General features: G+C 44.7%; 1 protein-coding gene across 2 annotated transcripts in view; it reads left to right on the top strand.

The window, feature by feature from the left end:
- The window catches only part of TSNARE1 (t-SNARE domain containing 1), a 533,676-nt gene that overhangs the window by 170,089 nt on the left and 335,965 nt on the right, over positions 1 to 27,622 (top strand). For both annotated transcript variants that reach the window (XM_084259975.1, XM_084259974.1), the window contains exon 4: positions 27,223 to 27,300. In XM_084259975.1, coding sequence (XP_084116101.1) covers positions 27,223 to 27,300 — 78 coding nt within the window. The remainder of the gene's footprint in view (positions 1 to 27,222; positions 27,301 to 27,622) is intronic.

Raw genomic sequence — 27,622 nt, forward strand, 5'->3', positions numbered from 1 at the left:
ATATGGTGGCTGTTGAATGGGGCTGATGTCTTGCAAGTCACTGGAGCAACTGTATATGATGCATAATTCTATCATACACAATGCAGTGTAATACAGCATAGTGCAAGCTTCTATTTTGGTTGCATTGCTGTCTTGGTATGTGTTTTGCTGGACTCAAACTCCTGTGGTTTCACCTGCATTCCACCTACTCTTATGAGCTGCTCTGTGTTGTGGTAAAGGGAGAACTTGTCCATCCCAAAAGAGACTGTAGCTTGAGCAAAGGCTTCACATCTCAAGGAAAGGGAGCTACACCTGTAAGCCAGAGGAATTATTTTCTATCTGTTGATGACGGGTGCCAGGAAATATGTTTATTAGTATTGATTTATACTACAACCATCTGCAGTGGTTGTTCCTTCACTGCCTTTTGCTGTTGCCTGCTGTCAGTGGCAGGTAGCATGGGCGTCCTTTCCAGCACGTCTCCTCCTGTCGATGGGCAGCCAGGTTGGAGTGACAAGCTGTGAGACAGTCGTCACGGAGAAGTTTTCAGCTCTCTGCTGCAGCTTTAATTAGCTCACATCTCTTGAGCCGACAGCCTGACAGTGAATCTCCTGCATGGGCTTGCCTCCTACGTTGTGTTCATGTGGACATGATGGGCAGACGTGCTTGGCACAGCATCATCGTTCCAGCAAGGTGGCCAGTTGTTGCTGTAGAGGATAATTGAGCTGTAGGAATAAGAGGTTGCATTTGTCCATGAGCGAAGCTGCCTAAGCTAGGAAAAGCATGAATGGGATCTTTACTTAATACTCATTTTGGCACCTAAAGGACTATTTCCCTCAACACGTGGCAGACAGGCAGTGGCCTTTCCTCTGCCTCCACCATGAGGTCTCCCTGGCAGGGCTGGCAGCTTGCTTCTCAGACAGATTGATCAGTCTGTCCCGTCGTCAAATCAAGCTTAAGTCAAAGTTGCTTTATTGACTTAACCGCAGTGCAAGTATTGCTAAATCTAATACATGGGAATTAAATGGCAATTATCCATTTATTTTGGCTGGCTTCTTCCTCCCTCTGTGTTTCAGCTCTCTTTCGGCTTGCAGGCTGCTTTCCTAATTGAATGCTGCTCGGTGTAGCACTGCCTGCTCTGGCTGGGTGGAGGGAGCTGTTGCCCACCAGCAGTAGGGCTAAAATTGTCCTTACCAAGCTGAAGGCACATGCACTTGGGGGACTTCCAGACCCAACTCCCTGGTGTGGACATACTGAGCCAGGGAGATTTGCTTTACACGTGCACAGCGCTACTCTCTGCAGCTCAGGTGTTTCTTCCAATCCCCTATCTGAGGAGAGACAGTTTCTTCAAGAAAACTCCCCTCTATGAAGTGGGTGAAGAGGAGGTGTGATCAGCTGATAGCTAAGCAACAGACAGGAAATCTTTTCAGGCTTTTTTTGAGATCCTTATGGGCTTTCTCTAAATAGACCAGTGTTTGGTACAGATGTTTGTGTGCAGGAGCCTGAGCTGTGCCACATCCCTGTACATTAGGCTGTGTGACCTTTATGTACCTACCATCTGACCTGGATTCAGATGCCAAACAGGGGTTAGAGAGCTCTTCTATCTCGTCCTTTGTCTGGAGCTCACCAGCTGATGAGAGTTGTTTCTTAGCAAAACCAAAGTGCACCCAAGTAAGGTAGGGCTGTGTCTCATTCATGCATGCAGCAAACGTATTTCTTCTTTGGTATTGCTTTTTTTTAATAAGCTGTTTCCCAGGCAGTGCCTCACCAGCATATAATCATTTTGACTGTGGGTGATTTTTTTGCTGTAGCCACTGTTTGAGTTTTTCACTGGTTAGAATAGAGGTGCTGCCTGTTTCAGGAATAGACTGCTCTCCACATCCCACCAACCCTGTCCACTTCCTAGGCTTTAGCATCAGTGCAAGGCAAAAAAAAAAGATTTTTCATAGCTGTAAAAATCAATGCTGCAGTGTGTAATCGAGTGCCAGCACAGGAGCATCCCTTGGGGTCTGCTGGAGCATCTTCGATCCAGATGACACATCCCAAGGGCTTGATTGAAGAGACGCTGAGGGAGCTGGGCTTGTTCAGCCTAGAGAAGAGAAGGCTGCTGGGGGACCTCATTGCAGCCTTCCAGTACCTGAAGGGAGCAGAGAAACAGGAGAGGGATCAACTAGTTAAAAGGGCAGACGATGGCAGGACAAGGGGGGATAGATTGGAACTAAAAGAGGGAAGGTTTAGATTAGATATTAGGGGGAAGTTTTTTACAGAGAGAGTGGTGAGGGGCTGGAACAGGCTGCCCAGAGAGGTGGTGGATGCCCCATCCCTGGAGGTGTTCAAGGCCAGGTTAGCTGGGGCTCTGGGCAACCTTGTGTAGCTCCAGGCCTGGAGGTTGGTGTCCCTTCCTGTGGTAGGGGGGTTGGAACTCTGTGATCCTTGGGGTCCCTTCCAACCCAGACCATTTAATGTTTCTATCATTCTATCAATCTGGTTATCTGCTAGTATATACACTGGGCTGCTGGTGTACACTGGTCTACCAACCTCTTTCCCATGGGATTTCTGGTGATTCCTCACATTTCTGTGTAGTGTGGGAGTACACAAAATTTGGGAGAATTTCATCATTAGTAACTTCATGACAGAAGCCAGAATAGGACTCAGCATTTCCTCACGTCAGGGCATATAGTGCAATGCTAAATAGCCATGCTTCATACTGACCTGTGTGCAAAATACTACCTTGGAGTAGTCAGATGAATCTTGGTCATGGTCATTGAGCTTGAGCATTAAGCAGCCAATTCCTGTGTGAGGACAGAGTGATTGCAATAGGGCTCTAGTTGAATTAATGAGCTTAAAGAGTGTATGAGGGCAGGGTATTCAGATGCCATGGTTAGACTTTGTTTTGAGCACAAACCAAAAACTGTTTGAGAAATGTCAGCCTCCAACTTTTTAATGGAGGCACAAGATTTTTAACTTTGCTTGTCTGTGAAGTTGTGTCTTTTATTATTAATTTTTTTTAATATGTTTTAAGACAATGGCACAGAAGTCCCCAGACATAATCCCAGCTCATTTAGAGACACCATGCTTTTAATGACGCATTCCTGCTGGAAAATGCTCCTTTTTAAAGTGTTTTTTTTCCACCTACTCACCCAGTTTATAGCCGCAAAAGTTTACAGGAAGTTTTAAAATTCTGTTATTTAGCCATGATCTTGGGTGAAAATATGTCTAGTCTTGACATTAACAGTAAGAAGCATTATATTTTTTTCCTGGCATGTCTTTCAGCTCTTGCAATCATGGATTTTAAAGCTTGAAGGGATCATGAGATTATTTTGTCAGTCTTTTTGGATCACCTGTATGCTAAGGATTTACTGTAGTATTATTTGATGTATATTCAGCTCCTTGCAGGAGGATGTCGTCGGGAATTATCTGTAGTATGGGTGGGGGGTGCTCCATCATGTTTACAGCCAGGGAAACTAGGGCCCAAAGCTGTTATCCCCACATACCTCTTTCAGGCAGGACCAGAGTGAATTTTTCCCCTTCACAGAATCACAGAATCATAGGGGTTGGAAGGGACCTTGAGAGGTCATTGAACCCCCCTGCCAAAGCAGGTTCCCTAGGGCATATCACACAGATAGGCATCCAGACAGGAAAAACATCAAAAGAAATAGGAGACAGGATTCAGCAGAGTGGGGAGAGCTTCATATATTGCAGGTCTCCCAGTCAGGATTAGGACCAGGACTGGGACTAGAACTGGGGTCCTACTCTTGCCTACAGCTTGCTCAGAGCATGGCCCTCAGTCTGGGGAGATCTTGCACTCCATCTACTTGCAAAACCAAATCCAGATTCAATCTGTGGTGACTGAGAAACCAGAGTGGTTCTGCTTCATATTAAGTGCCTAGCATGAGTCTATGGGGAAGAAAGGGAACACAAAAGATGCTTTCATAACTGACGTGACCTAGTCAGGGTTGTGCCTGGGTGTTTTAACTGCATCTAACCCAGAAGTCAAGCAGCCTTGGGTTGACTGTGAATGGGACCATTTCAGTGGATGCTACTCCCCATCAAGCACATCTTGCTTCATTGTTTGTGAATAGAAGCCAAGGGCTATGCACATGTGTGCACCTGAGTGTGCATATGGTTTTTCTTTTCTTTCTATGATTTGAGACTGTAAGACAAAACCAATTAGGTTTCCAGTTAATGCCTAATGACATCATTAGAGAGGTTTTTCTCCTGAATATGCAAGCATTTCCCCCCCCAGACATGCACACAACACTTTTCTGAGAAAGATGTGTTTTAGAGATGTCATTCTCCTTACAAATTGCTTCTCTCTTGGTATGCTCTAATTATAGAACCTGCAATGATGTGTGTGCACGCATGAAGGCAGCAGCAGGAATTTCAGATAAAATCAATTCACTTAAAGTAACTGATGTTAACTGCCTGGGCTGCTTGTTACAATGAACTAGAAGTGCTGATTGACCTCCTCCTCAGACCTCTGGGGGTTTCTTTAAACCATTTCAAGTGTGGCATTGAAACGGTGCAGGGAGTGGGAGAGGAGTACAAGTGAGTGAGAGTGCTGAACTCTGATTTCCACCTGTTTTGGGGGAAGGTACTAGATGATGAACTTTCTAACCAGACCGTGAACTCATTGGAACTGAATGGGTGCTTAGGGGCTGATCCCTACCTTCTAGATAAGCCTTCAAGACTTCTTTTATTTGTAACCAACAGGAGATACTTGTGGTTTTCAGGGTTATTTGGCTACTGAGACTTTTGTGTACTCAGTGTGGCTTCTCCATGATTGCCTGGACTTCATTCATCCAGTGCTGAACAGCAGTAGAGAAATAGATCTGGAAAGCATCTCACTTTCCCAGTAGACACGTGCCCCACATAGTCTACATGATCTGTCTTGTGGTCACGCAGTAGGGCTGACATAATGGTGATGGTAACATCTTGGAGCTGGAAGATGATGAAGAATCTGTGGGAGGCAACATTTCACCACTTAAGGATTGCTGGTTGACCCTGAGCAGCACCATTTTGCCCATTTGAGCAGCAATGTAGACCAACTCCTGCAGAGTTTCTGCTGAAAAGTACCTGTCCCCTCTGCCCAATCAAGTGAGGCAGGAGGAAGGGGGTCAGCATATGATTATGAAAGAACACTGTGCCACTCCTGATTCTTAAGTCTTCATCACTGTTTCTTTCAAGGAAGAAGATGAGTGTCCTGTTGAGGAGTTAAGGTTGGAGGAGACCTCTGGGTCTTCTAGTCCAGCCTCCCTGTTTGAGTAAGGTGAGGTTGCTCAAGACCACGTCAGAATGGCATGTGGAAGGATGGGCCAAAGCTTGCTGAAGCTGAATATGGGTGCACCATCCTAGAAACAGAGATGGAAGGAGTTTTGGGGGCCCTGCAGCTTTAACTTATTCTTCCCAAGGAGAAGATTTAACCCAAGGAGGGATGTGGCACATCCCACTTTCCCTGAGCTGCTTTGTGAGATCTGCAAGGTGGTAGCTGCTGTTGACTTTACAAATGGTGGATGGAAAAAGCAGTGAGAGGCCAAGGGAATGAAGGAAAAGAGGAGAAATCAAAAGGAAATAAAGGAAGAATTAGTCCAGTAGCCCCAGACAGGTACCCTAGATCATTCCTTACTGAGTGGCCACTCTTGGCTCGTCAATGGATAAACGCCCTGCCCCAGAAATATTAGGCACATGTAGCTTGTGCTCAACCATTTAATGCTGGTTGATGCAAAAGGGAATGTGGGGGAGCAGGGATTTGGCAGCAAAGTCTTCTGCTAGAACATTATATTTTATTATTATAGTCCTGAAGTAGACAAAAATGCTGGAAACACACTGGTACCATGTTCAGTTTTCACATTAGCAATGGGAATGGTTGAATGAGTGCAGAAGATCAGGGTGTTAACCCTTCCATAGCGTTGGATATGGAGTGTGCATGGGGAAGGGTTTCTTTGCCCTCAGCTCCAGCAACATGGAAGGAGTGTCAGGATGTGATTGCAGAACTTTACAAGGATGTTTGAAGAGAGGCTACAAGAGCAAGAGGGACATGGAAGAGTTCAATATGGTATTTTTAGCATAATTAAAAGGTTAATAGGATTATAATATAGTAATAATTAATAGGTTTAGAAATGCCAAGTGCAGAGTGCTGCACATGGGACATAACAACCCCATGTAGTGCTACAGGCTTGGGGAAGACTGGCTGGAGAGCTGTCAGGAGGAGAAGGACCTGGGGGTGTTGGGTGACTGCAGGCTGAATATGAGCCAGCACTGTGCCCAGGTGGCAAGGAAAGCCAAGGGCATCCTGGCTTGTGTCAGACCCAGTGTGGCCAGTAGGTCTGGGGAGGGGATTGTGCCCCCGGACTGGGCACTGGGGAGGCTGCAGCTGGAGTGCTGGGTCCAGTTCTGGGCTCCTCACCATAAGAAGGACATTGAGGTCCTGGAGCGAGTCCAGAGAAGGGCAACCAGGCTGGGGAAGGGGCTGGAGGGCAAATCCTATGAGGAACAGCTGAGGGAACTGGGGCTGTTTAACCTGCAGAAGAGGAGGGAAGGGAGTTTGTTGAGAGGTAACAGGAGATAGGACAAGGGGAAATGGAACAAAGCTGCTGCACCAGGGCAGGGTCAGATTAGATGTTAGAAAAAAAAATATTTGTGGGGATTTGGAACAGGCTGCCCAGGGAGGGGGTTGAGTCACCATCCCTGGATGTGTTTAACAGACGGGTAGATGAGGTACGTAGGGATGTGGTTTAGCATAGGACAGGAACGGTTGGACTTGATGATCTTAAAGGTCTTTTCCAACCTTGTGATTCTGTGATTCTGCTTATTTATTCTGGTTTGCTAACAGAATCACTGCTATAGCCCTCAAACACGTATCTGCTTTGGGATTCCTTGAGATTGAGGGACTAAAGTGTTAGTGGAGGTGTTGTGGCTCCACAAGTTTTGCTCATGCAGCCAGAACCTTTTGGATGTGTTTTGGTTTTCACCACTTCTTTATGTCTTATATATGCATTTCTCTCTGCACCTGCTGTGGTACTGGTACTGAGTAGGTAATGTAAATAATTAATTTTTATTTCTTTTTTTAAGCTTTTCCACCTTAGAGTTGATAAATATGTTTAGAATTTATCTGAAAATGGAAAACAGAAAGAGGAGTTGCACTGATGGAAATATTTCAAGTAAAAAAAAATAAAATCCCAGTTTTCTTGATCTTTTGGGCTTTTAAATGTGACCAGTTTTTGGGAATACACAGTATTTTGGTTCAAAATGTCAGAACATTTCCCTCTGAAAGCTCATGATGGGCTGCTTCAACTACAGTAAAATGAGGGAGAATAAAATACAACTTACAGATAAAACCAGCTTACTGTGTTTGGCAATTGTATCTGTTGACCAGGATGCTTTAGCTCAGAAACTAGTTGTCTAAAATATTTAATTCAACCTTTTCTTCATTAGTTTCCTGTCACTTCTACTTATTCATAATCATCTGTATCTCATTTTTATTTTGGAAGAATGGGGAAAAGGCTGTTTTCAAGTACATAGTACAGTAGTTTTGATTAAGAAGAGCAAAAGCTGGTCTGCAGCTATTTAATGAGTCATGCTGAGAATGAGAAGGGAGCGAAGCTCTGAGGAATTAAACAGCAAAAGGGCAGCTCTTGACTCACAACTGGTAGTCGTGGGGATAGATCAGCAAGCTGGGAGGAGTGGCTGACACTCAGGACACTGCGCTGCCATCCAGAGAGACCTGGACAGGCTGGAGAGCTGGGCAGGGAGAAACCAGATGAGGTTCAACAAAAGCAAGTGGAGAGTCTTGCACCTGGGAAGGAATAACTGCTGGAATCAGGACAGGCTGGGGGTGACCTGCTGGAGAGGAGCTCTGTGGAGAAGGACCTGGGGGTCCTGGTATATGACAGCTGGCCATGAGCCAGCAGTGTGCCCTGGGGGCTAAGAGAGACAATGGGACCCTGGGGTGCATCAGGAGGAGTGTGGCCAACAGGTCAAAGAAGGTGATCCTCCCCCTCTACTCTGACCAGGTCAGACCCCACCTGGAGTATTATATACAGTTCTGGGGTCCATGATATAAAAAAGACAGGGATCTCCTGGAGAGAGTCCAGAGGAGGGCTAAGAAGATGATTAAAGGACTGGAGCATCTCCCCTACGAGGAAAGACTGAGTGAACTGGGGCTGTTCAGCCTTAAGAAAAGAAGATTGAGAGGGGATCTTATCAATGTTTATAAATATCTGAATTGTGGGACACAGGGGGAAATGACAAGCCTCTTTTCAATGGTCTGTGGGGACAGGACAAGGGGCAATGACCTTAAGTTGGAGCACAGGAAGTTCCGCACCAACAGGCAGAAGAACTTTTTCCCAGTGAGGGTGACAGAGCCCTGGGACAGGCTGCCCAGGGGGGTGTGGAGTCTCCTTCTCTAGAGATATTCAAGACCCATCTGGATACCGACCTGTATGACCTGTCCTAGGGAGCTGCTTTGGCAGGGGGGTTGGACCCAATGATCTCTGGAGATCCCTTCCAACCCCTACGTTTCTGTGATTCTGTGATCAGTCCTCCAGCACATTAGGGCTGAGCCCCAGTGCATTGCACATGCTGCTGCATTACCCCTAGGGAAGGGATATTCTTCCTTTTAGCAGGTGCAGAGGGCGATACAATAATCTCTAATAAGCATTAACGCCCACGCAGTCCTTTTTTTCCCTGTTATGTGCAAGCATATGGGTATAAAGTTCATTGTCCAAATCACATTACATGTGGAATAACTACATTTCTTCTATAGCTTTACATAAAATTCTAATAAGATACTCTTTTCTTTTTTTCCATTTTAATTTTAGCCCTGTCATGGGCTGTGGTGCTCTGCATGGGTTAGAGGTTGCCATGTACATGAACAGATCCATGAGATTATGCCTGAAATTGTCTTTGAAACAGCAAAGCTTTAGGGTTTTTTTCTAAGACACAAATTGCAGTAAGATGATGTTCCCTTCTACTTCTGTCTCAGTAGATGGTGAAGGGCTGTTGCTGAGTGTGTCTGTGTCTCTGTTTATGAAAAACAATTTAAAAAAAGACTAATTTTGTAATGTTTTTTCACATTGGCCATCTCACTAGTTATGAACAAGTAACTTGGTCAAGGTCAGAGAACTCAAAACCTGGTCCATCTGAGACTCAGGGAGAGACAAGTGAGCCTGTGCCTTTTGTCCTCCTCTTTCCTTTTTTAGTGAGTAACTACAGCAGTAGAAGTGTAACAAGAACCAGGACATTTTATAGCCATTCTACGACCTCTGCTGATGACTTGCAGATCCCATAAGATGTAGAGGACCAAATCTCAATAAAATGTCCAAGAGAAACAGACCCAGGAGACTTCCAGTAATTATTGCAGATGGTATTTAATTTTCCTCCTTGAATGGCATATGGAGGTTTGTACATATGGATTATAAAACACTCTGGTTTATGATTTATTCTAGAGTCAGAATAATTTGGGTTGGAAGGGACCTCAAAGATCATCTAGTTCCAACCACCTGCCATGGGCAGGGACACCTTCCACTAGAATAAGTTTCTCAAAGTACCATCTAACCTGGCCTTCAACACTGCCAAGGTGGGGGCAGCCACAGTTTCTCTGGACAACCTGTGCCAGTGCCCCAACTCCCTCACAGTGAAGAATTTCTTCCTAATATCTAAAATAAACCATACATCACTGTTGGAAAAGACCTTTAAGATCAAGTCCAGCCATTCATTCTACCAATTCCTTCCAAAAGCACTAGTTCCTTGGGCCAGATGGCTTCTGTTAGGATTGATCTTAAACAAAAGTAACTTTCCTTCATTAAGTAAATGATGAGAAGGGACATAAATTATAATGATCAAATTATCAGTACAGTTTTCTTATTTAGACTACCAATAACTGGCCAAGGTTGGATGGGGCCCTGGGCAGCCTTGTGTAGATCCAGGCCTGGAGGTTGGTGTCCCTGCCTGTGGCAGGGGGGTTGGAGCTCTGTGATCCTTGGGGTCCCTTCCAACACAGACCATTCTATGATTCTATGATTACAATCATAGAATCATAGAATGGCATGGGTTGGAAGGGACCCCAAGGAAGGGACACCAACCTCCAGCCTGGATCTACACAAGGTTGCCCAGGGCCCCATCCAACCTGGCCTTCAACACCTCCAGGGACGGGGAATCCACCACCTCTCTGGGCAGCCTGTTCCAGCCCCTCACCACTCTCTCTGTAAAAAACTTCCCCCTAATATCTGATCTAAACCTTCCTTCCTTCAGCTTTAATCCATCCCCCTTGTCCTGCCATTGTCTGCTCTTTAAAAAAGTTGATTCCCCTCCTGTTTCTCTGCTCCCTTCAGGCACTGGTAGGCTGCAATGAGGTCCCCCTGTGGTCTTATCTTCTTTAGGCTAGCCAAGCCCAGCTCCCTCATCCTCTCTTTGCATGGGAGGTGGTGCTCCAGCCCTCTAATCATCCTTGTGGCCTCCTCTCAACCCTCTCCAACAGTTCCACATCTTTTTTGTATTGGGGGCCCCAGACCTGGACACAGGACTCCAGATGGGGCAGACTAGAGAGGGACAATCCCCTCCTTGTCCCTGCTGGTCACCCGTCTTCTGATGGAGCCCAGGATACCATTGGCCTTCTGAGCTGCAAGAGCCACTACTGGCTCATGTTAAGTTTCTCATCTACCAGAATCCCCAAGTCCTTCTCAGCAGGGCTACTTTTTCATTCTCTTTTGGATGAATAATAAGGTATCTTGCTGTGGTTTTTTTTTTTCTTTTTTTTTTTTTTCTGGAGAATTGAAGTTCAAGTCACTTTATTTGGGCCACAACAAGAGAAGGGGGGAAGAAAGACAAAACAGTGGAAGACAGACGAGAGGGAGTGAGAATGCAAAGCTACCACCACAGATCTGCAGCATCCCATCAGTCAGTCCAATGTCTTCAGGTCCAGTGGAGGAACATTCCTCCTCCTATTCCAATAGCTCTTCTCTGTCTAGTGGGGAAAGGTTCATCTTTACAGAATTGTCTCTCTGCAGAGTCAATAAGCCCATTGCATATCCACACCTTCCACCTGGTGATGGGACGCATGCCCATTACCATCTCCAGAGAGTCCCCAAAAGTTCAAGAGGGTCCAAGCCCCCCCAGGATAGTCTGATCCCCCTCTAGAGGGTCCAAGCCCCCCCCATTTTATTGTTGAGTTGACTCTGGGCCTGGGCAGAGGACTTGGGCTACATTTTTCAATATCTGTTCCTGATGAGTAGAATTGGGTAGAATTCACTTTGTTGGGTGGTGATGAGGTTCAGCAATTGTTAGGGTGATTGAGAGAGAAGAAAGAGAGGGGAGTATGGTTCTGTTGGCAACTGCCAAACTTCAAGTCCCTTACATCATTCCAGATCTCACTTCATCTTTCTGCAGTTTCTGGTTTGTAAAAACTCTCCATGCAGATCTCAAGGACTGTCTCCAGGAGTGTTGTATTTGCTTACTGCAGGTGTCATTTGTCATCTCTGTCCTTGAGATGGTCTGAAATTTTAGTCTTAATTAAGAAAGGAAGTGATGAAAGGAAATGGGGAAAAAAAGCATTTTCTGTACTAGAACTTCTCAGTTTTGTGCTGGAACAAGCACGGTTGACTCTGAAGCAAGCTTGGGGGGACAACATCACATCTGTTTCCTGCAGAGCTCTCATACACATACTCATTTCTCCTCCTATAACCCTTCTTCTGTATGAACTTGCAAATGCCAAGGGATTGGGGAGAGATTGATTTTCTTCCTTCAGTGCCAGTGGCCAGAGCGGTGAGGAGAACACTCCCTTCTCCCATCCTCCCACTGTTCATCTCTGTCTGAGCATCACCATTATTGAGGAACTGTGTTTCATCTCTGTCATCATTACTGTTAGATTAGTGACTCATCCCAACCCTGGAACCCCTCTGGTACAGTGGTAGTAAGGATAATATCATGAATTATACATATTATCTGCTGTGATCACACATTCTTACTCATTTTTATTAGTAACAGTTTATCCAGTACACCCAGTTACCTGGGTGTTTTTAACTGGAAAGCCATGGTAAGGTGATGCTTTTAGGTTTTCTGTCTTTCATATATATGGGTGATTTTGTTCTGATAGCACTTCCTTGCATCACATGGACTTAATCAGAAAATAAATAAATAAATAGATAGATAAATAATTAAATAAATAAATATAATCTCCATTTTGTCATTAATAGCCTGGATCTTTTAAAAAAAATATTCTCTAAGGCAATTAGTACTGAGTGCACTAATAAGATCTGAAAAGAGACAGATTAAGAGCTGGGTTAAAAATAAAACCAGTATTTTGTAATTTATACCACCAATAAATCTTTAAATAATGGCATTTCAAAAATAGTTGGTTTCTTCCTCTTTTTTTTTTTTGTTGTTGGCTGTTTTCACTTTACATTTCCAACAGCTCAGGCAGGGAATGTAATATGAATCCTTTTCCACTTAGTTTTTCAGTCGATACCTTTGCATTTTCACGTACTGGTGGTGCTGGTGTCTCTGTTTGCATTAGCACGGCACTGCAGACTATCCTGGGAATAGAACAGTGCAAACAAAACCCTGCTTTCACTCAGGTTTTATTTATGCACTTGTACCACATCATCATTAAAAAAAAAACCCAAATGAAACAAAACTGTCAAACATCTTAAATTGCCCTTTTTATTTTTGCCTTTTTTTTTTTTTTAATGACTTGGGTATAATTTTAAAAATAGAGGCAGGAACCATATTAATGCTTGCTTCTCCTCCTGCTTTGGAGCATGAAGAAGGGAACCTGATTAGATTTTCCCATCTTGGAAAGCAGGAAGCAATGGGATTCGATAGGGAAAGTTTGCAAGTGAATTGGTATTTTCCAGTACATTGATTTATTTCAATCACAAATGAATTGTCTTTTTAACTCTCTCCTAATCCACTACCAGCAAAAAAAAAAAAAAAGAATAAAACATCCCCCAAAACCCCCACAACTTGAATCAGAGTGCTTTGTTTTATTTAAAAGCTCCTTAAATGTGTCTTGGTAATACATCAGAATTATGCAAAACCTTTTAAAGTTTGCCTCCCCTTTGCTTAAAAATAGAGGAAAAAAACCCACTTGTAATTGTAAAACTGTCCAACCAAAGCCAAAATTTCACACTCTGCCAGAATTAGCAGCTTCTTAATCCATTACACAGTTCCACTCTGCACTTGTTCTTCATAATTTTTTTTCCTTACAATTTTAAGACTACTTTGCAGTTAAGCATCATGGAAAATCAACCTTCTCCCTAATTCTGCTGTCTTGACAAGATCAACCCTGCAAAAAGAGATGTCTGTGGTGAGAGTCTTCATTTCTCTCTGAATTTATTAATTTTATAGAGATTTGAGCAACTGAAACAGGGCTCGGAATCCCACCAACTCATTTCCCAGAGGCTGCTAAGCTAACCTGACTTTCCAAAAACACTTAACCATCATGTTTAGTCCCTCTTCAACTCTATTCTGGGGCACTGGAAGACTGCAATAAGGTATTCATGGAGCCTTCTCTTCTCCAGGCTGAGCAAGACAAACTCTAAGCCTGTCTTCATAAGAGAGGAGCTCCAGCCTTCTCATCATCTTCGTGGTCCTCCTCTGGACTCACTCCAACATCACTGCAGTACTCCAGACACAGTACTGCAGGTTTGGTCTCATGATAGTGGAGTAGAAGGGACATAATCCCCTCCCTTGACCTGCTCATCATGTTGCTTTTGATACAGCCCAGAATACAGTTGGCATTCTGAGCTGCTAGCACACATTGCCAGTTCATGTTCAACTTTTCATCAACCAACACCCCCAAGTCATTGTCCTCAGTGCTGTTCTCAATCCCTTCTCTGCCCAGCCTGTAGTTTTGCTTGGGATTGTGCTGACCCAACTGCAGGACCTTGTATCTGTCCATTTTGAACTGGCTGAATATGACCCAGCAGTGTGCCCAAGCAGCCAAGAAGGCCAATGGCATCTTGGCTTGTATCAAAAACAGTGTGGCCAGTAGGTCTAGGGAGGTAATTGTGCCCCTGTACTGGGCATTGGTGAGGCCACACCTTGAGTACTGTGTGCAGTTCTGGGCTCCCCACCATAAAAAGGTCATTGAGGTCCTTGAGCAAGTGCAGAGAAGGGCAACCAGGCTGGGGAAGGGACTGGAGGGCAAATTATATGAGGAACGGCTGAGGGAGCTGGGGATGTTCAGCCTGGAGAAGAGGAGGCTGAGGGGAGACCTTATCACCACCTACAACTACCTGAAGGGAGGTCATAGAGAGATGGGCGATGGTCTCTTTAGCCAGGTGACAGAAGATAGTACAAGGGGAAATGGCATGAAGCTGTGCCAGGGCAGGTGTAGATTGGATGTCAGGAAAAAAAAAATTACTGAAAGAGTTGTCAGGGCCTGGAACAGGCTGCCCAGGGAGGGGGTTGAGTCACCTTTCCTGGATGTGTTCAAAAATGGGTAGATGAGGTACTTAGGGATATGGTTTAGCATAGGATGGGAATGGTTGGACTCGATGATCTTCAAAGGGCTTTTCCAACCTTATGATTCTGTGATTCTGTGATTCTATGTGGTTCACATGGGCCCACCTCTCAAGCTTGTCAAGATCTTTCTGGATACCATCCCTTCTGTCCAGCATGTCGAGTGCACCACACAGCTTGGTGTTGTCAGCAGTCTTGCTGGGGTTGCACTCAATCCTGCTGTCTGTGTTGCTGACAAAGATGTTTAACACTGCATGTCCCAGTAATGATCCCTGAGGAAGGCCACTAATCACTGATCTCCATTTGGACATTAATCTGTTGACCTCAACTCTTTGACTGCAACCACCCAGCTAATTCCTTATCCACTGAGTGTTCCATATGTCAAATCAATTCCGCTCTGATACAGAGACAAGGATGTCATGTGGGACAGTATCAAATCCTTTGCTGTCAAATGCTTTGATGACACCAGTGCTGTAATCCTGTCATAGAAGGCCATCAAATTTTATAGGCGAGATGTGCCCTTAGTGAAACCATGTTGGCTTTCACCAATCACATCCTTAGACACTGGAACAGGATGCCCAGAGAAATTGTGGATGTCCCTGGATCCCTAACAGAGTCCAAGGGCAGTTTGGATGGGGCTTTAGACACCCTGAGCTCTAGTGGAGGATGTCTGCCCATGGCAGGGTGTTGGAACTAGATGATCTTTAAGGTCCCTTCTAACCTTAATCATTCTGTACCTGTATGATCTGTATCTGTCTTAGCACCACAAAGTAATGGACTTTTTATTCCACTAAATGGCCTTGTAAGTCTTTGACATTTCCTTCTGCTAAATCAACAAGAGCTGCTGATTTTCTTCTTGAAGGAATTAGAAGGCAGTGTGGTTTGGTTTGGGTTTTTTTGTTTGCTTTTTGGAGTTTCTTTTTGTTGTTGTTGTTATTTCTTGTTTAGGATGTTTTTTGGGTTTTGTTTGTGCGGTTTTGGGTTTTTTTTCTCACTGCTGCCTAGAAGGGTGCATAGAAAGAGAACAGATTTTTCTAGCAGCAATATGGTTTCATGCAGATGTAGAGAATGTCAGGGTTTGTACTGCAAGCTGCCTTTCGCTTTCTAGCATCTTTAACAAGCTGGAGAAGACTGAAAACCACAAAGTATAATGTGATGCTGGAAGAAAACTGAAATATTTCTCTTTTGCAAAAGTAGGGACCCAGTTAATAATAAGTTAAATTAAACTGGTAGGTTAATAATGTAACAATATTTGTTGATTCAGTGGAATTCTTTGCTGAGCTTTGTTGGGTATTTCCACCCCCACGTGCAGCCTCTACCCAGCATCTCTGCTTCATCTCACCCCTTTTGTTTTACTCCTCGGTGTATCCCACCTTCTGGGTGACACTTCATGCCAACAACTTTATCTAATAATGTGTTTTTTTCATGTTGTATTGGTTGTGTCTGCTCCTTGTTAAGGTTATGCCTGCAGTCTCTCCAGGCTTTGGGTCATAACTTTGCTATTCAGTCACAAAGCAGACCTTCAGAGCTGGAGCAAAGGTGGGCAGTGTGGCTTTTGCTCACATCTGGCTGCATTGAATGACATGCTGATTATCAAGAAAGAATCTCTCCACTTGGCCAAGAACTACTGGCTGGCAGAGGAGAAAGAATGTGTGGCTCTAGAGACAACTTCTTCTCTCGGTGGACTATTTGTATGTCTCTCTTGCTTGCCTTAACACTGTGTGGGTGGGTCTGAAGGGCTGTTTTTGTTGGCTACTGCTGTGAGATTTGTGGAGATGTACCCTCTGGGACACAGCTCTGAAGTGGTTCAGCAAAGCTGAGCAATGTGCTGTTGGCATGACTTCAGATCTCCTTGGCCAGGATCCCTCTACATGAGCTGATAGCGTTGGCACTGTCAGCTCTCCTGGACATGCAGGGTGAGCTGTAGGGCTGAGAAGATACCAGCAGCACTAGCTGTGCACTGAGAGTTTCTGGCTGCTTTTGTCTTCAGCAGTTGCTTACTATCATATATGCTAAAGAAGGGGACAAAAGAGATTGAAATCATCTTAACTAGAGATAATACAAAGCAAATCTGATGGAATCTTGATTGCACTGGAGAAAGATAACTGCTTCCTTTTCTCTCTGAACCACTTCTTGGGGGTATGTGGATTTGCATTTTGCTGGCTGAGGATTTGGTGCTGTGTCTGGAGTTGCAGGGGGTGTCTTCTGTCATGATGGGGCAAGGAGGATTGGAATATGACAAAGCACCTGGAATATAATGTTTCATCCAAGAGGCTTAGGAAATAACTGCTCTCTTAGCTGATTTTAAAAAGCGGTGCACAGGTTGTGTGCAAGCCCCTTTCCTTAGCTAGGTCATGGAGAAGTGAGTCTTATTTCTCTATTTTCTTTAGTTTCTGAGATTGAATTTCACCACAAATTAATGTTCACTCTTTACCTTCTCTTGATTTCTGAAAGGGATACTTCTTCATGCCTGGGCTGTCCTACGCTGTCCCTCCTGTGCCACCAATGTGCAAACACTTGCCAAGCTACAAAGTCTTTGTCCCATTGCTCTAGACCTCATCTACATGGGGAACTTCTGTTTGAATAACCTCTGTCCTTGGCTTCCTAGGTTTTCCTTGGTAGGCTCTGTGTTTATTCTTTTTCTTTCAGAGATATCTATTGTGTGTATGTGTAGATATTATTATTATTGTTGTTGTTGTTGTTGTTATTGTTATCATCATCATTATCATTATCATCATTATCTATCTGTCTATCTATCTATCTATCTATCTATCTATCTATCTATCTATCTATCTATCTATTTATCCCCCCATGGAATTTCCAAGGAAGAACCATGCTGGGCTCTAGTTAAACCTTATTAGGTGTACCAGGAGCACTTGTGCCGTGGACAGTATGCACTGGAGTTACTTCTCTGGGGACATGTTAACTAAAGCAGTAATCTCAGAGGCTTTGCAAAGGTTAATGTATTGAAACTCTACTGGAAAGAGCACAAGATAAAATTGTGTGCCTAGGAGGGATTCTTACCAACCTGTAATTATTTGTCCTTCTTGCTTTACCTCCTTGGTCTTGTGCATCCTGTTTCCTTTGGTCATCTTGCTATAACTATGGTTGGTCTCAAAGCAGAAAAGAAGAAAAGCACACCCTCTTTTGTTAAAGTAGCTGTGTTTTGTTTTGTTTTGTTTTGGGTGGCCAGCAGGGACAGGGAGGGGATTGTCCCTCTCTACTCTGCCCTCTTGAGGCCCCATCTGGAGTCCTGTGTCCAGGTCTGGGGCCCACAATACAAGAAAGATGTAGAACTGTTGGAGAGGGTTCAGAGGAGGCCATGAAGACGATCAGAGGGCTGGAGCATCTCCCCTGAAAAGACAGGATGAGGGAGCTGGGCTTGTTCAGTCTAGTGAAGAGAAGGCTGCACCTCATTGCAGCCTTCCAGTCCCTGAAGGGAGCAGAGAAACAGGAGAGGAATCAGGTTTTTTAATATGTTAAATGACGGCAGAACAAGGCGGAATGGGTTAAATCTAAAGGAGGGAAAGTTTAGATTAGATATTAGGGGGATGTTTTTTACAGATAGAGTGGTGAGGTGCTGGAAGAGCCTGCCCAGAGAGGTGGTGGGTGCCCATCCCTGGAGGTGTTCAAGGCCAGGTTGCATGGGGCCCTGGGCAACCTTGTGTAGATGCAGGCCCTGCCCAGGGGGTTGGAACTGTATGATCCTTGGGGTCCCTTCCAACCCAGACCCTTCTATGATTCTATATTCTCTCATTTGCTCTATATTTTTTTATCTACTGTATTTGGTGGGGGTGTGAAATGGGAGAAATATACAGGGCAAGGCTTTTGGGTAAGACTGACTGACTTCTTGGTTTTCCCTTGGAGGGGAGGAGGAGGATGATTCAGGAATCGAACACCCATCCCTTTCAGATGGGTGGGACAAAAAGGGTTAGACCCCAAGTTAATCCAAAAGTATTAAAGTTCTTAAAATCATAGAGCTGCTTTGGTTGGAAAAGACCTTTAAGGTCATGAAGTCCAACCATTAACCTAGCACTTCCAAGTCCACCAGTTTGAATACACTGACCTCGCTGTGTGAGAGTGGGGTTTGGAAGATGACTAACACCAACACCAGCTTCACCCCATTAATTGTGTAATCCCCTCAGTGCCCTCTTTTCATGCTGTTGCCCTGCTGAGGAGACACAGGCCTTTTACAAGTCGCTGCACAAATCTGTAGCAGACAGCTTCAGAGAGCTGCCACATGAAACAGCATCACGTTTCCCAGTGCTGATGAAAAGCATGTTGCCTGATGAGTGTGATTTTTGCTTACATTTCCCTTTATCACTTATTTCACTCACACTTCAACAGGAGGAAATAAAAACCTCCTAAGCTTGCATGCCAGGAGCAACTTTGCAACATTAGACACGATGCTGCTCCTTTCATTCCCTCCCATTTTCCTGCCTATTTTAAGCTCTTTTCCTTGAGGAAAGGAGCCTTGTCCTAATATGCTCTTGGCCAATACTTTCTATGCAGGTATATGTTGGATCTTTGTCCACCAATATCAACAGGAGGGCAGAGGTCATGAGGATAAATGAGGTTCATGTGGTTTCTATCAAATAGAAAGGCAGAAGATTAAAATAGTGTTCTCACTGTGGAAGAGACCAAGGGCTGGTATGAAGCTTGGGATCAGATACCAGGCACTCTGCAAGGAGTAATGCCCTTGGAAGTTCTTGAGTACAGGTGGCTAAATGACTTTTCTGGTGTGAGTAGTGGGTGTAGGTGGCTGTGCACCCACCAGTTCTTGCTTGTCTGTTTTCTGTAGCATTTTCTTTTTCCCATGACAAGCTGATGCTTTACTCTTTACCCCTTATCCTCCTTCATCTTCTTCCACCTCTTCATTTTAACATCAATTGTTGTGGAAAAGCTAAAATAAAGACATGAATTTAACATTTTGCTCCAGAGCAAATCTCTTACGCTTGGGCCAGTAGACAAAAATCAATCTCTTTCTGAAGTTCCATTTCCCAGTGCCAGAGGCACGTGGCTCTCATTGTGCATCACAGTCTTCAATAAAGACTCTTGGAAAACTGAGGTTAATACTCTGAAAAACTATTCAAGGGGGGAAATAAAGCCTTGCAATGGGTCATCTAGTCCTGGAATAAGTTGCTTGATGGGTGAGATATGTCCATTCAGCTGGGTTTGAGGGGATTAAGCACATGCAGGTGATGCCCTTTGTGTTTAATCCTTATTGGTAAACTGAGGAGTTAGAGTGGATAGTTTGAAATCAGAGTGAGTAGGTTACTCAGGGCCAGGTTGGATGGGGCCCTGGACAACCTTGTGTAGATCCAGGCTGGAGGTTGGTGTCCCTACCTGTGGCAGGGGGTTGGAGCTCTATGATCCTTGGGGTCCCTTCCAACCCATGCCATTCTATGATTCTATGATTCTCCCTACTTCCAATTTAGTCTTTTCAGAAGTTTCAGGCTACAAAAGAGGAGTTTGGATCCCAAGTATCATTCTGCTGGAAGCTAGGATTTTTTCATGATGATTTTATAACTTCAGTTTAACCTTTCAGATGAGAAAGATGTAGATCCCACTGCCTTTTAACAGAACGCAGCCATAGTTCCTGCTGGTGGATTGGGGATAACTGCATTACAATTCTGAGGTGTTGAGCTGCTTTACTACAGCCACGTGAGGTGCTGTAAGTAGAAATACTGCAGGTTTGCCCTTTTTTTTTCTTCTTTCCCCTTTTTATTTGAGTTACACTAATTATTGCCACCTTCTTTTCTGCAACTTCTGAATTATTTTGGGCTTGGTACAAAATTAAGTTGAGGGAGGCAATTGATTTCACCTGGCTGCAGAAAAGCCATTAAGAGCTTCAAATTAGTGTGAAATAATTAATAGGCAAGGAAGATTAACGTGGAGAACATGGGCAGTTTTCATTAACATCAGGTGAAAGGATGTTCCTGTAGATACCTTTGCCATGTGTGTTGTCCTGGACCTCTAGCAATTCCCTTTGGGCATTAATTATATGCAGATCACTAGAGACAAGACCCTGTAAGCCTGCTCAGGCTTTGCATTTGCCTTGTCTTGAACAGGAACCAAAAGACTTTTCTGCTTGATTCCCCTGCCACAACTGCTGTCAGTGCTGTTTGGAGCTAATGACTGATTGTCACAGCTCCTGGGAGCCCCAGGGATGCCCATGTGCATCAGCAGGATTTTCCCCCTCCTGTTCAGGATGGGGGAAGCAGAACACTAGCTCCCATGTTATGTTTTACTCCAAGCACTGACATAGCAGTTGTCCACCTTGGCCAATCCCTATCCTGATTGTCTCCTGTAGACAGTAGAGTGATGCACTACATGGAAAGCAATACAGTCTGAGTCTCCACTGGAATAATGGTTGCAAAAATTTTGTGTAGGTGTTGTGTGGATTTTTGAAGTTCTTAAACACTCTCTACAACTACCTGGTTGTGTTGATCTCTTTTCCCAAGTAACAAAAACTTGGACAAGAAGAAATGGCCTCAAGTTGTGCCACGAGAAGCTTAGATTGGCTATTAGGAAAATTTCTTTCACTAAAAGGGTTTGGAACAGGCTGCCAAGGGAGATGATGGAGTCACCATCCCTGGAAGGAATTCAAAAAACATGTAGATCTGGTGGTTAAGGACATGGTTTAGTGTGGGACTTCACAGTGTTAGGTTATTGCTTGGACAGATGGCTTTAAAGGTCTTTTCCTACCCAAATAATTCTATGATTCCATTTCCTTGTTTTTTTTTTTTTTTGTTGTTGTTGTGGTTGGTTTGAGGTGTTTTTTTGGTTGGTTTTGGTGGAGTTCGGGGAGGGGGGTAGTTGAGGTTTGGTGGGGTTTTTTTGTGGTGGTATTCCAAAGCACCAGGGGTAGCACAGAGGTCAGGATAACACCTCTGAATAGCAGAAGGGTGTGAGATGCTATTGCATGTCTGGATATAAACCTGGTGTGGTCACACTGAGTTTTGTTTTTGCCTAGAGGAAGCAGTTTCTGAGATAAACTATCCCTGGAACAGCTCCTGAATTTGTCTTGGCAATACAGACCTGGGCAGCCAGCTAACAATAAAACATGGTTTGTTCCTTCACTCTTTTGTTTACTAGTGGACATACTCCCTTCAAGGTTTATTTCGAGGCAGTTTGCTTGTGATGACAAGAAGGGAAGGGTTAACAGCAGCAAAGTCCAGTGAAAAGGGATTGTTTGGCTATAATGACTTTCCCTCCTCCTCCTCCCTCTCTGTCCTTCCCCAGTGCACTGTCAGCATCGTCATACAGCATCTCATACTGTGTGCATGTGGTTATTGCACAAGGGGACACAACTGTTCCTTTGAAAGGGAATTTTGGTGCAATAAATGAAGCATGCACATGAACTACAAGAAAAACAACTATGTGCATTTCCAGGAACGTGGCAGGGTGGGTTATGGTTGAGCCATGCAGGGTGCCCTGGTAGCGAAGAGAGCCAGTGGGATCCTGGGGTGCATCAAAAGGAGCATGGCCAGCAGGTCAAAAGAGGGGATCCTCCCCCTCTACTCTGAGCTGGTCAGACCCCACCTGGAATATTATATCCAGTTCTGGGCTCCATGATATAAAAAAGACAGGGAGTTCCTGGAGAGAGTCCAGAGGAGGGCTAAGAAGATGATTAAAGGACTGGAGCATCTCCCCTACGAGGAAAGGCTGAGTGAGCTGGGGCTGTTCAGCCTTAAGAAAAGAATATTGAGTGGGGATCTTATCAATGTTTATAAATATCTCAGGCGTGGGACACAGGAGGAAATGCCTAACCTCTTTCCAGTGGTCTGTGGGGACAGGACAAGGGGCAATGGCTGCAAGTTGGAGCATAGGAAGTTCCACACCAATATGCAGAAGAACTTTTTCACAGTGAAGGTGACAGAGCCCTGGGACAGGCTGCCCAGGGGGGTGTGGAGTCTCCTTCTTTGGAGGTATTCAAGACCCATCTGGATGCCTATATGTGTGATCTGCCCTAAGGAACATGCTTTGGCAGGGGAGTTGGATGCAATGATCTCTGGAGATCCCTTCCAACCCCTACGATTCTGTGATTACAAGGCAATAGTGGCTCTATCTGAAGCTGCACGTTTCCTTAAGTTCACATTGTAAACCAACATGTTAGTTGCTTCTGCTTTAGCAATTGCAAGAAATATAAGAGGTCATCAGTATTTGCTAGGTGGGGAGAAGGTTTAGTTGGTAGCAGTTGGATTGTCATGTCTCATGCCAAGGGGATTGTGTTGTAAAGCAAATGGGAGAAAATAGCTGAGGACTGTAAATATCTTTTTTTGAGATATCCAGATAAGGAAGCAGAGAAGAAGTGATTTGCACTTAAGATTCTTTAATGCATCCACCACAAACTCTTCAGAGCTTTGAGGACCTACAGCATAAGTAGAAGTCACCTTTCCCTGGTTGTAGCCCTAAACTCTATTAGCACTGGGACATGCAAAGTGTTCCCTGGATATCAACAACCTCATACTCCTTCTTGGGGATTTGTAATATTTTAGCACTGGCTTTATGTAGTCAAAGCTGTTTAATTTTTTATTAGACATAAATGTACTTCACATTCCCTTTCTTTCACAGTTTTGGGATGTCTTCACTTAGCTTGGCAGTACAGATGAGGTTTTGCTTTGCTTTCTGCTGCTGCTTTTAAATTGTTTTGCTTGTTGTCTTGAACTGCCGAATCCTCCATGCGCCGTTACAGCATCTCTGCTTGATGTGTGGAAGCTCAAAATTGGAGCAGTTAAAACAGCCTCCTTATTACTATTTTCCTTTCTAAAGCAAAACCAAAATAAAATCAGAACTGGCAGCATGCTCTAATATGAAATAAAAGTCCAGGGGCAGGAAATTGCAAGCCAGATTCAATGCAGTATTCTCAGATAAGCCATCCTCTCAGCATTGCATTTACAAAGTAATTGTTTGCAATTTCTAGCCAATGTCTGCATCTGCCTTTGCTGGTGGTTTTTGGTTTGTTTTTTAGTGTTTTGGGGTTTTTTTCCATTTAATTGACATTTGTTGAGGTGTGGGGTTGTTGTGTTAGGTATTTATGAATAGAGATTTCAAGTCTTTGGAGGGCTTTGAGGGGTAATCCTCCTCCTCTACTCTGCCCTGGTCAGGCCCCACCTGCACACACACACACATGCATGTAGGAAAGACAGGGACAAATGTGTATAGTTCTTGTGTCCAGTTCTGTGCTCCCTGGTATAAAAAAGACAGGGATCTCCTGGAGAGAGTCCAGAGGAGGGACATGGAGATGCTGAAGGGCCTGGAGCATCTCCCCTGTGAGGAAAGGCTGAGTGAGCTGGGACTGTTCAGCCTGGAGAAAAGAAGCCTGAGAGGGGATCTTACCAATGTTTATAAATATCTCAAGTGTGACACACAGGGGGAAATGGCCAGCCTCTTCTCAATGTTCTGTGGGGACAGGACAAGGGGCGATGGCTTCACGTTAGAGCATAGGAAGTTCTGCACATGTGGAAGAACTTTTTCACAGTGAGGGTGACAGAGCCCTGGGACAGGCTGCTCAGGGGGGGTGTGGAGTCTCCTTCTCTGGAGATATTCCAGCCCCATCTGGATGATGACCTGTGTGATATGCCCTAGGGACCCTGCTTTGGCAGGGGGGGTTGACTCAGTGGTCTCAAGGTTCCTTCCAATACCTATGATTCTGTGAATCTATGAATTTGCTTTTGAGGTGGTTTTGGTATTTTAAGTGACTCCACAGAGGTACCTGCTGGATGCAGTGAATCTGCAGGAGTGTCCCCACATTGTGTACAGATTAAAGCCTGCAAGCCATATTATTTTGAAGGATTAATGAAATATTGTTACTTTTGGGATGCCTATAATTTAGGGTGAGAAGGAATTTCCAACCCTTGTTTGACTGAAACATGGTTCATCTGAGGCAAAGTACATGTGTGCATGGTCTCAGCCTCACTGGTCCAAGCTAAAGATCTATGGATGCAAATTCAGTTTTTCCACAAGATATTTGGACCAGTCCTTTCAGCATATGCAATTAGAAATCTATCCAAGCTGAAACCGTGTCCTGGATACCCATCCCCCTGTATTACTTACCCAGAGTGGGTCAGCAAATAAATTCCATGAAACGTGCAACCAGCACAGTCTGTGAAGATCAAAAAAGTCTTATCCTGTGCTGCTCTTTTGTCAGTGAGGTAATGAAAGCTTGATCTTGTTAGTAACAAGTGAAATTCCTGGGTGATGGGTAAGCTTAACCTAATTTCTTGTGTTATATAGATTCATATATGAAGCAAAAGAAAGGAGCCTGGGATAGCTGATGTAGAGGGACCTGCAGGAAAAGTGGGAAAATCTCTAGCAATGAGCCCCCATGCATTTGGATTAAATCCATTTAATGCCCTGGATTTGTGTCAACCTGACAGACTGATTGAGGACTTATTTACGGCTGGCACAGAGCTGAATTGTCTCATGAGGGTTGCTGCTGGGAGATGTGTGAGAAGCAGTGGAAAATCCCCTGACTGTGCTGTTTGGATGTGGAGCTCCCTCAAGCAGGAGAGGATGCATCCTCAGGACCAACCTGAGTAGTGCATCAAGAGGACTTCTCATTTTATCCCATATTCTTGGGGTTTGCCTTGCTCCACTGATGACCTTCTGCTTCATCAACAGCAAGTTAACCATGAGCCAGCAGTGTGTCCACAAAGCCAGGAGGGCCAGCTGTGTCCTGGGGTGCATCAAGCATGGCATGACCAGCCTGTCCAGGGAGGGGATTGTCCTGCTCTACACTGTGCTGGGGCAGCCTCACCTTGAGTACTGGGTGCAGGTTTGAGTGCCACAATCCAAGAGGGACACACAAATATTGGAGTGTCCAGAGCAGGACAACGAGGATGGGGAGGGTCTAGAGGGGAAGTCTGACAAGGGTTGAAGTCCCTTGGTTTGTACAGCCTGTAGAAGAGGAGGCAGAGGGGAGACCTCATGGTGGTCTGTGGCTTCCTGATGAGAGGGAGCAAAGGGGCAGGCACTGATCTCCTCTCTTTGGGGACCAGGGAGAGAACCTGAGGGAACAGCGTGAAGCTGCAAGGGAGGTTTAGGCTGGATATTAGGAAGAGGTTCTGTACTGGGGGGGGGTGGTCAGGCACTGGCACAGGCTCCCCAGGGAAGTGGGCACAGCACTGAGCTTGACTGAGTTCAAAAATCATCTAGACAATGCACTCAGTCTCAGGCTCTGACTTGGCTGGCCCTATGTAGATGCAGGAGTTGGACTTGATGACCCTTATGGGTCCCTTCCAACTCAGGATATTCTATGATTCTATGACTTTCTGCCCTTCCAAATGCAGGTTAGGTGTGTGGTGTTTCAACAGCTAAGGGAAGTCTGGTTAAGGGATGCAGAATATGTCGTAGTTACAGTCTGCTGACTTGAAAATATGAATCACAGCTTCTGTTCGAGTTTCTGTAATGCTTCAGCTCAGAGGAGCAGTTTGCTAATAGCAGTGGCTGTTTGAAAGCACTGTAGTGTGTCAGGTGGATGAGCCCTGTGGTGCTTTTGGACTTGGCCAAGGTTTCAGGTAGAGCAATTCTGGGAAACCTGCAGAAGCTGACCTATGTAGGAGGCAGAATAGGGCCTAAGCGTGAGAAAATCTGCTCTAAAGCTGCTGCCAGAGAGCTGGTGCCAAAGGCATAGGTATAAATGAGTGTTCCTCTGGTATTACCAATCAAAACCCCAATGTCAGTTTAAAGCTTATTTAAGTGATGTATCTGTTCTCTGTAATACAGCCCAGTCCAACCTCACATCTCTCCTTCTCTAGGAATGCTGAAGCTGTGGAGGGGCTCAGGATAATTTCAGGTGGTTTAATGTTGGGAAATCAAGGTAACAACAACAAACAGACAAACAAAACCAAACTCCAAGCATTCAAACACTCACTTTAATTTGCTCCTTGTAGGGATTACGTTGGGTTTGGGGGTACCTTGGATTTGGGCACCTTTGCCAAAGTGGGACCTTGAGAATGAAGCTGAGTGATAGGACAAGGGGAAATGGTATGAACCTGAGCCAGGGCAAGTTCAAATTAGATGTTAGGAAAAAAAATGTCACTGAAAGAGTTGTGAGGATGTGGAACAGGCTGCCCAGTGAGGGGCTTGAGTCACCATCCTTGGATGTGTTTTAAAAGACCAGTAGATGAGGTACTTAGGGATATGGTTTAGCATAGGACAGGAACAATTGGACTTGATGATCTTAAAGGTCTTTTCCAAACTAGTGATTCTGTGATCTGGGCAGTGGCAATAGCATTTCCTGGCACTGACTCATCGACCTATGCAGTTTGGCTATCAGGATGAAATAGAAGGGGAGCCTCACTTGGATGCTGGAAGATGAATGTGTGGAGGATCTGTCTGGGCTCCCATCTCCCTTCTGCGTGCTAAACTTGGAGCCCATGGACGAGTTGTGCTCTGCTTGCTGCTTCCTCCCCTTTTGCTGAAAGCAGAACTTGCTCATGTGACCTCCTGCTCTGGACAACGATGCTTAACCATGTTGTGCTTTTGGTTTGTCACTCAGTTGTGGCTCTGATTTTCCCATTTGATAATGTGCAGAAATAATTTCTATTCCAATTTCTGGTAATTCCTACAAATTCTTTTTTGATCCATGTGGGCTTTATCTGCCACATTGTAGCAGCATTTTTAGAGTCCTGATATTTCTGGACCACCTACTTAGGCTAAATTTCCAGAGGGATGAGGAACCTGCATCCCCATTCAGAGGGTCAGCTGGGAGGCGAGTCCCTTTCAAGATGATCAGTGGTCTCCAGTATTAATATATCTTCTCTCTTTTTGTCTTGACAGCCACTCAGATCGATCCCAGCGAACTACAGGAACTTTTTCAGGAGACTTCAGCCAACGTCTTCCGAATTAACTCCAATGGTGCGTATAATGAAAAGTTTCCTAGTCAATTGTGTGCTGTCCTGCTGATGACTCGTGTGCCTGTGCATGCTGTATGTCAGCTCCTCTTATCAGGGAGCAAATATTAATGCAGTCTCTCTGCTGCTGCATCTCACGAGCACCAGCACATGTCCAATACACGGCTCTTTATAAGATGTAAAAATATTCCACCATATGTTCCATTAAACAGGCACAGATATATTCCAATCCTTGCTGAGACTACATCCTTTTCTATTTTTAATTGTGTCATCTGTTACAATAGGGAGTTAGAGCGCAGAAAGGTGGAACAAGCCAGACTCATTTT

Source organism: Gallinula chloropus (genome assembly GCF_964237585.1).
Source record: "Gallinula chloropus genome assembly, chromosome: 2".
NCBI classification, from domain to species: domain Eukaryota; kingdom Metazoa; phylum Chordata; class Aves; order Gruiformes; family Rallidae; genus Gallinula; species Gallinula chloropus.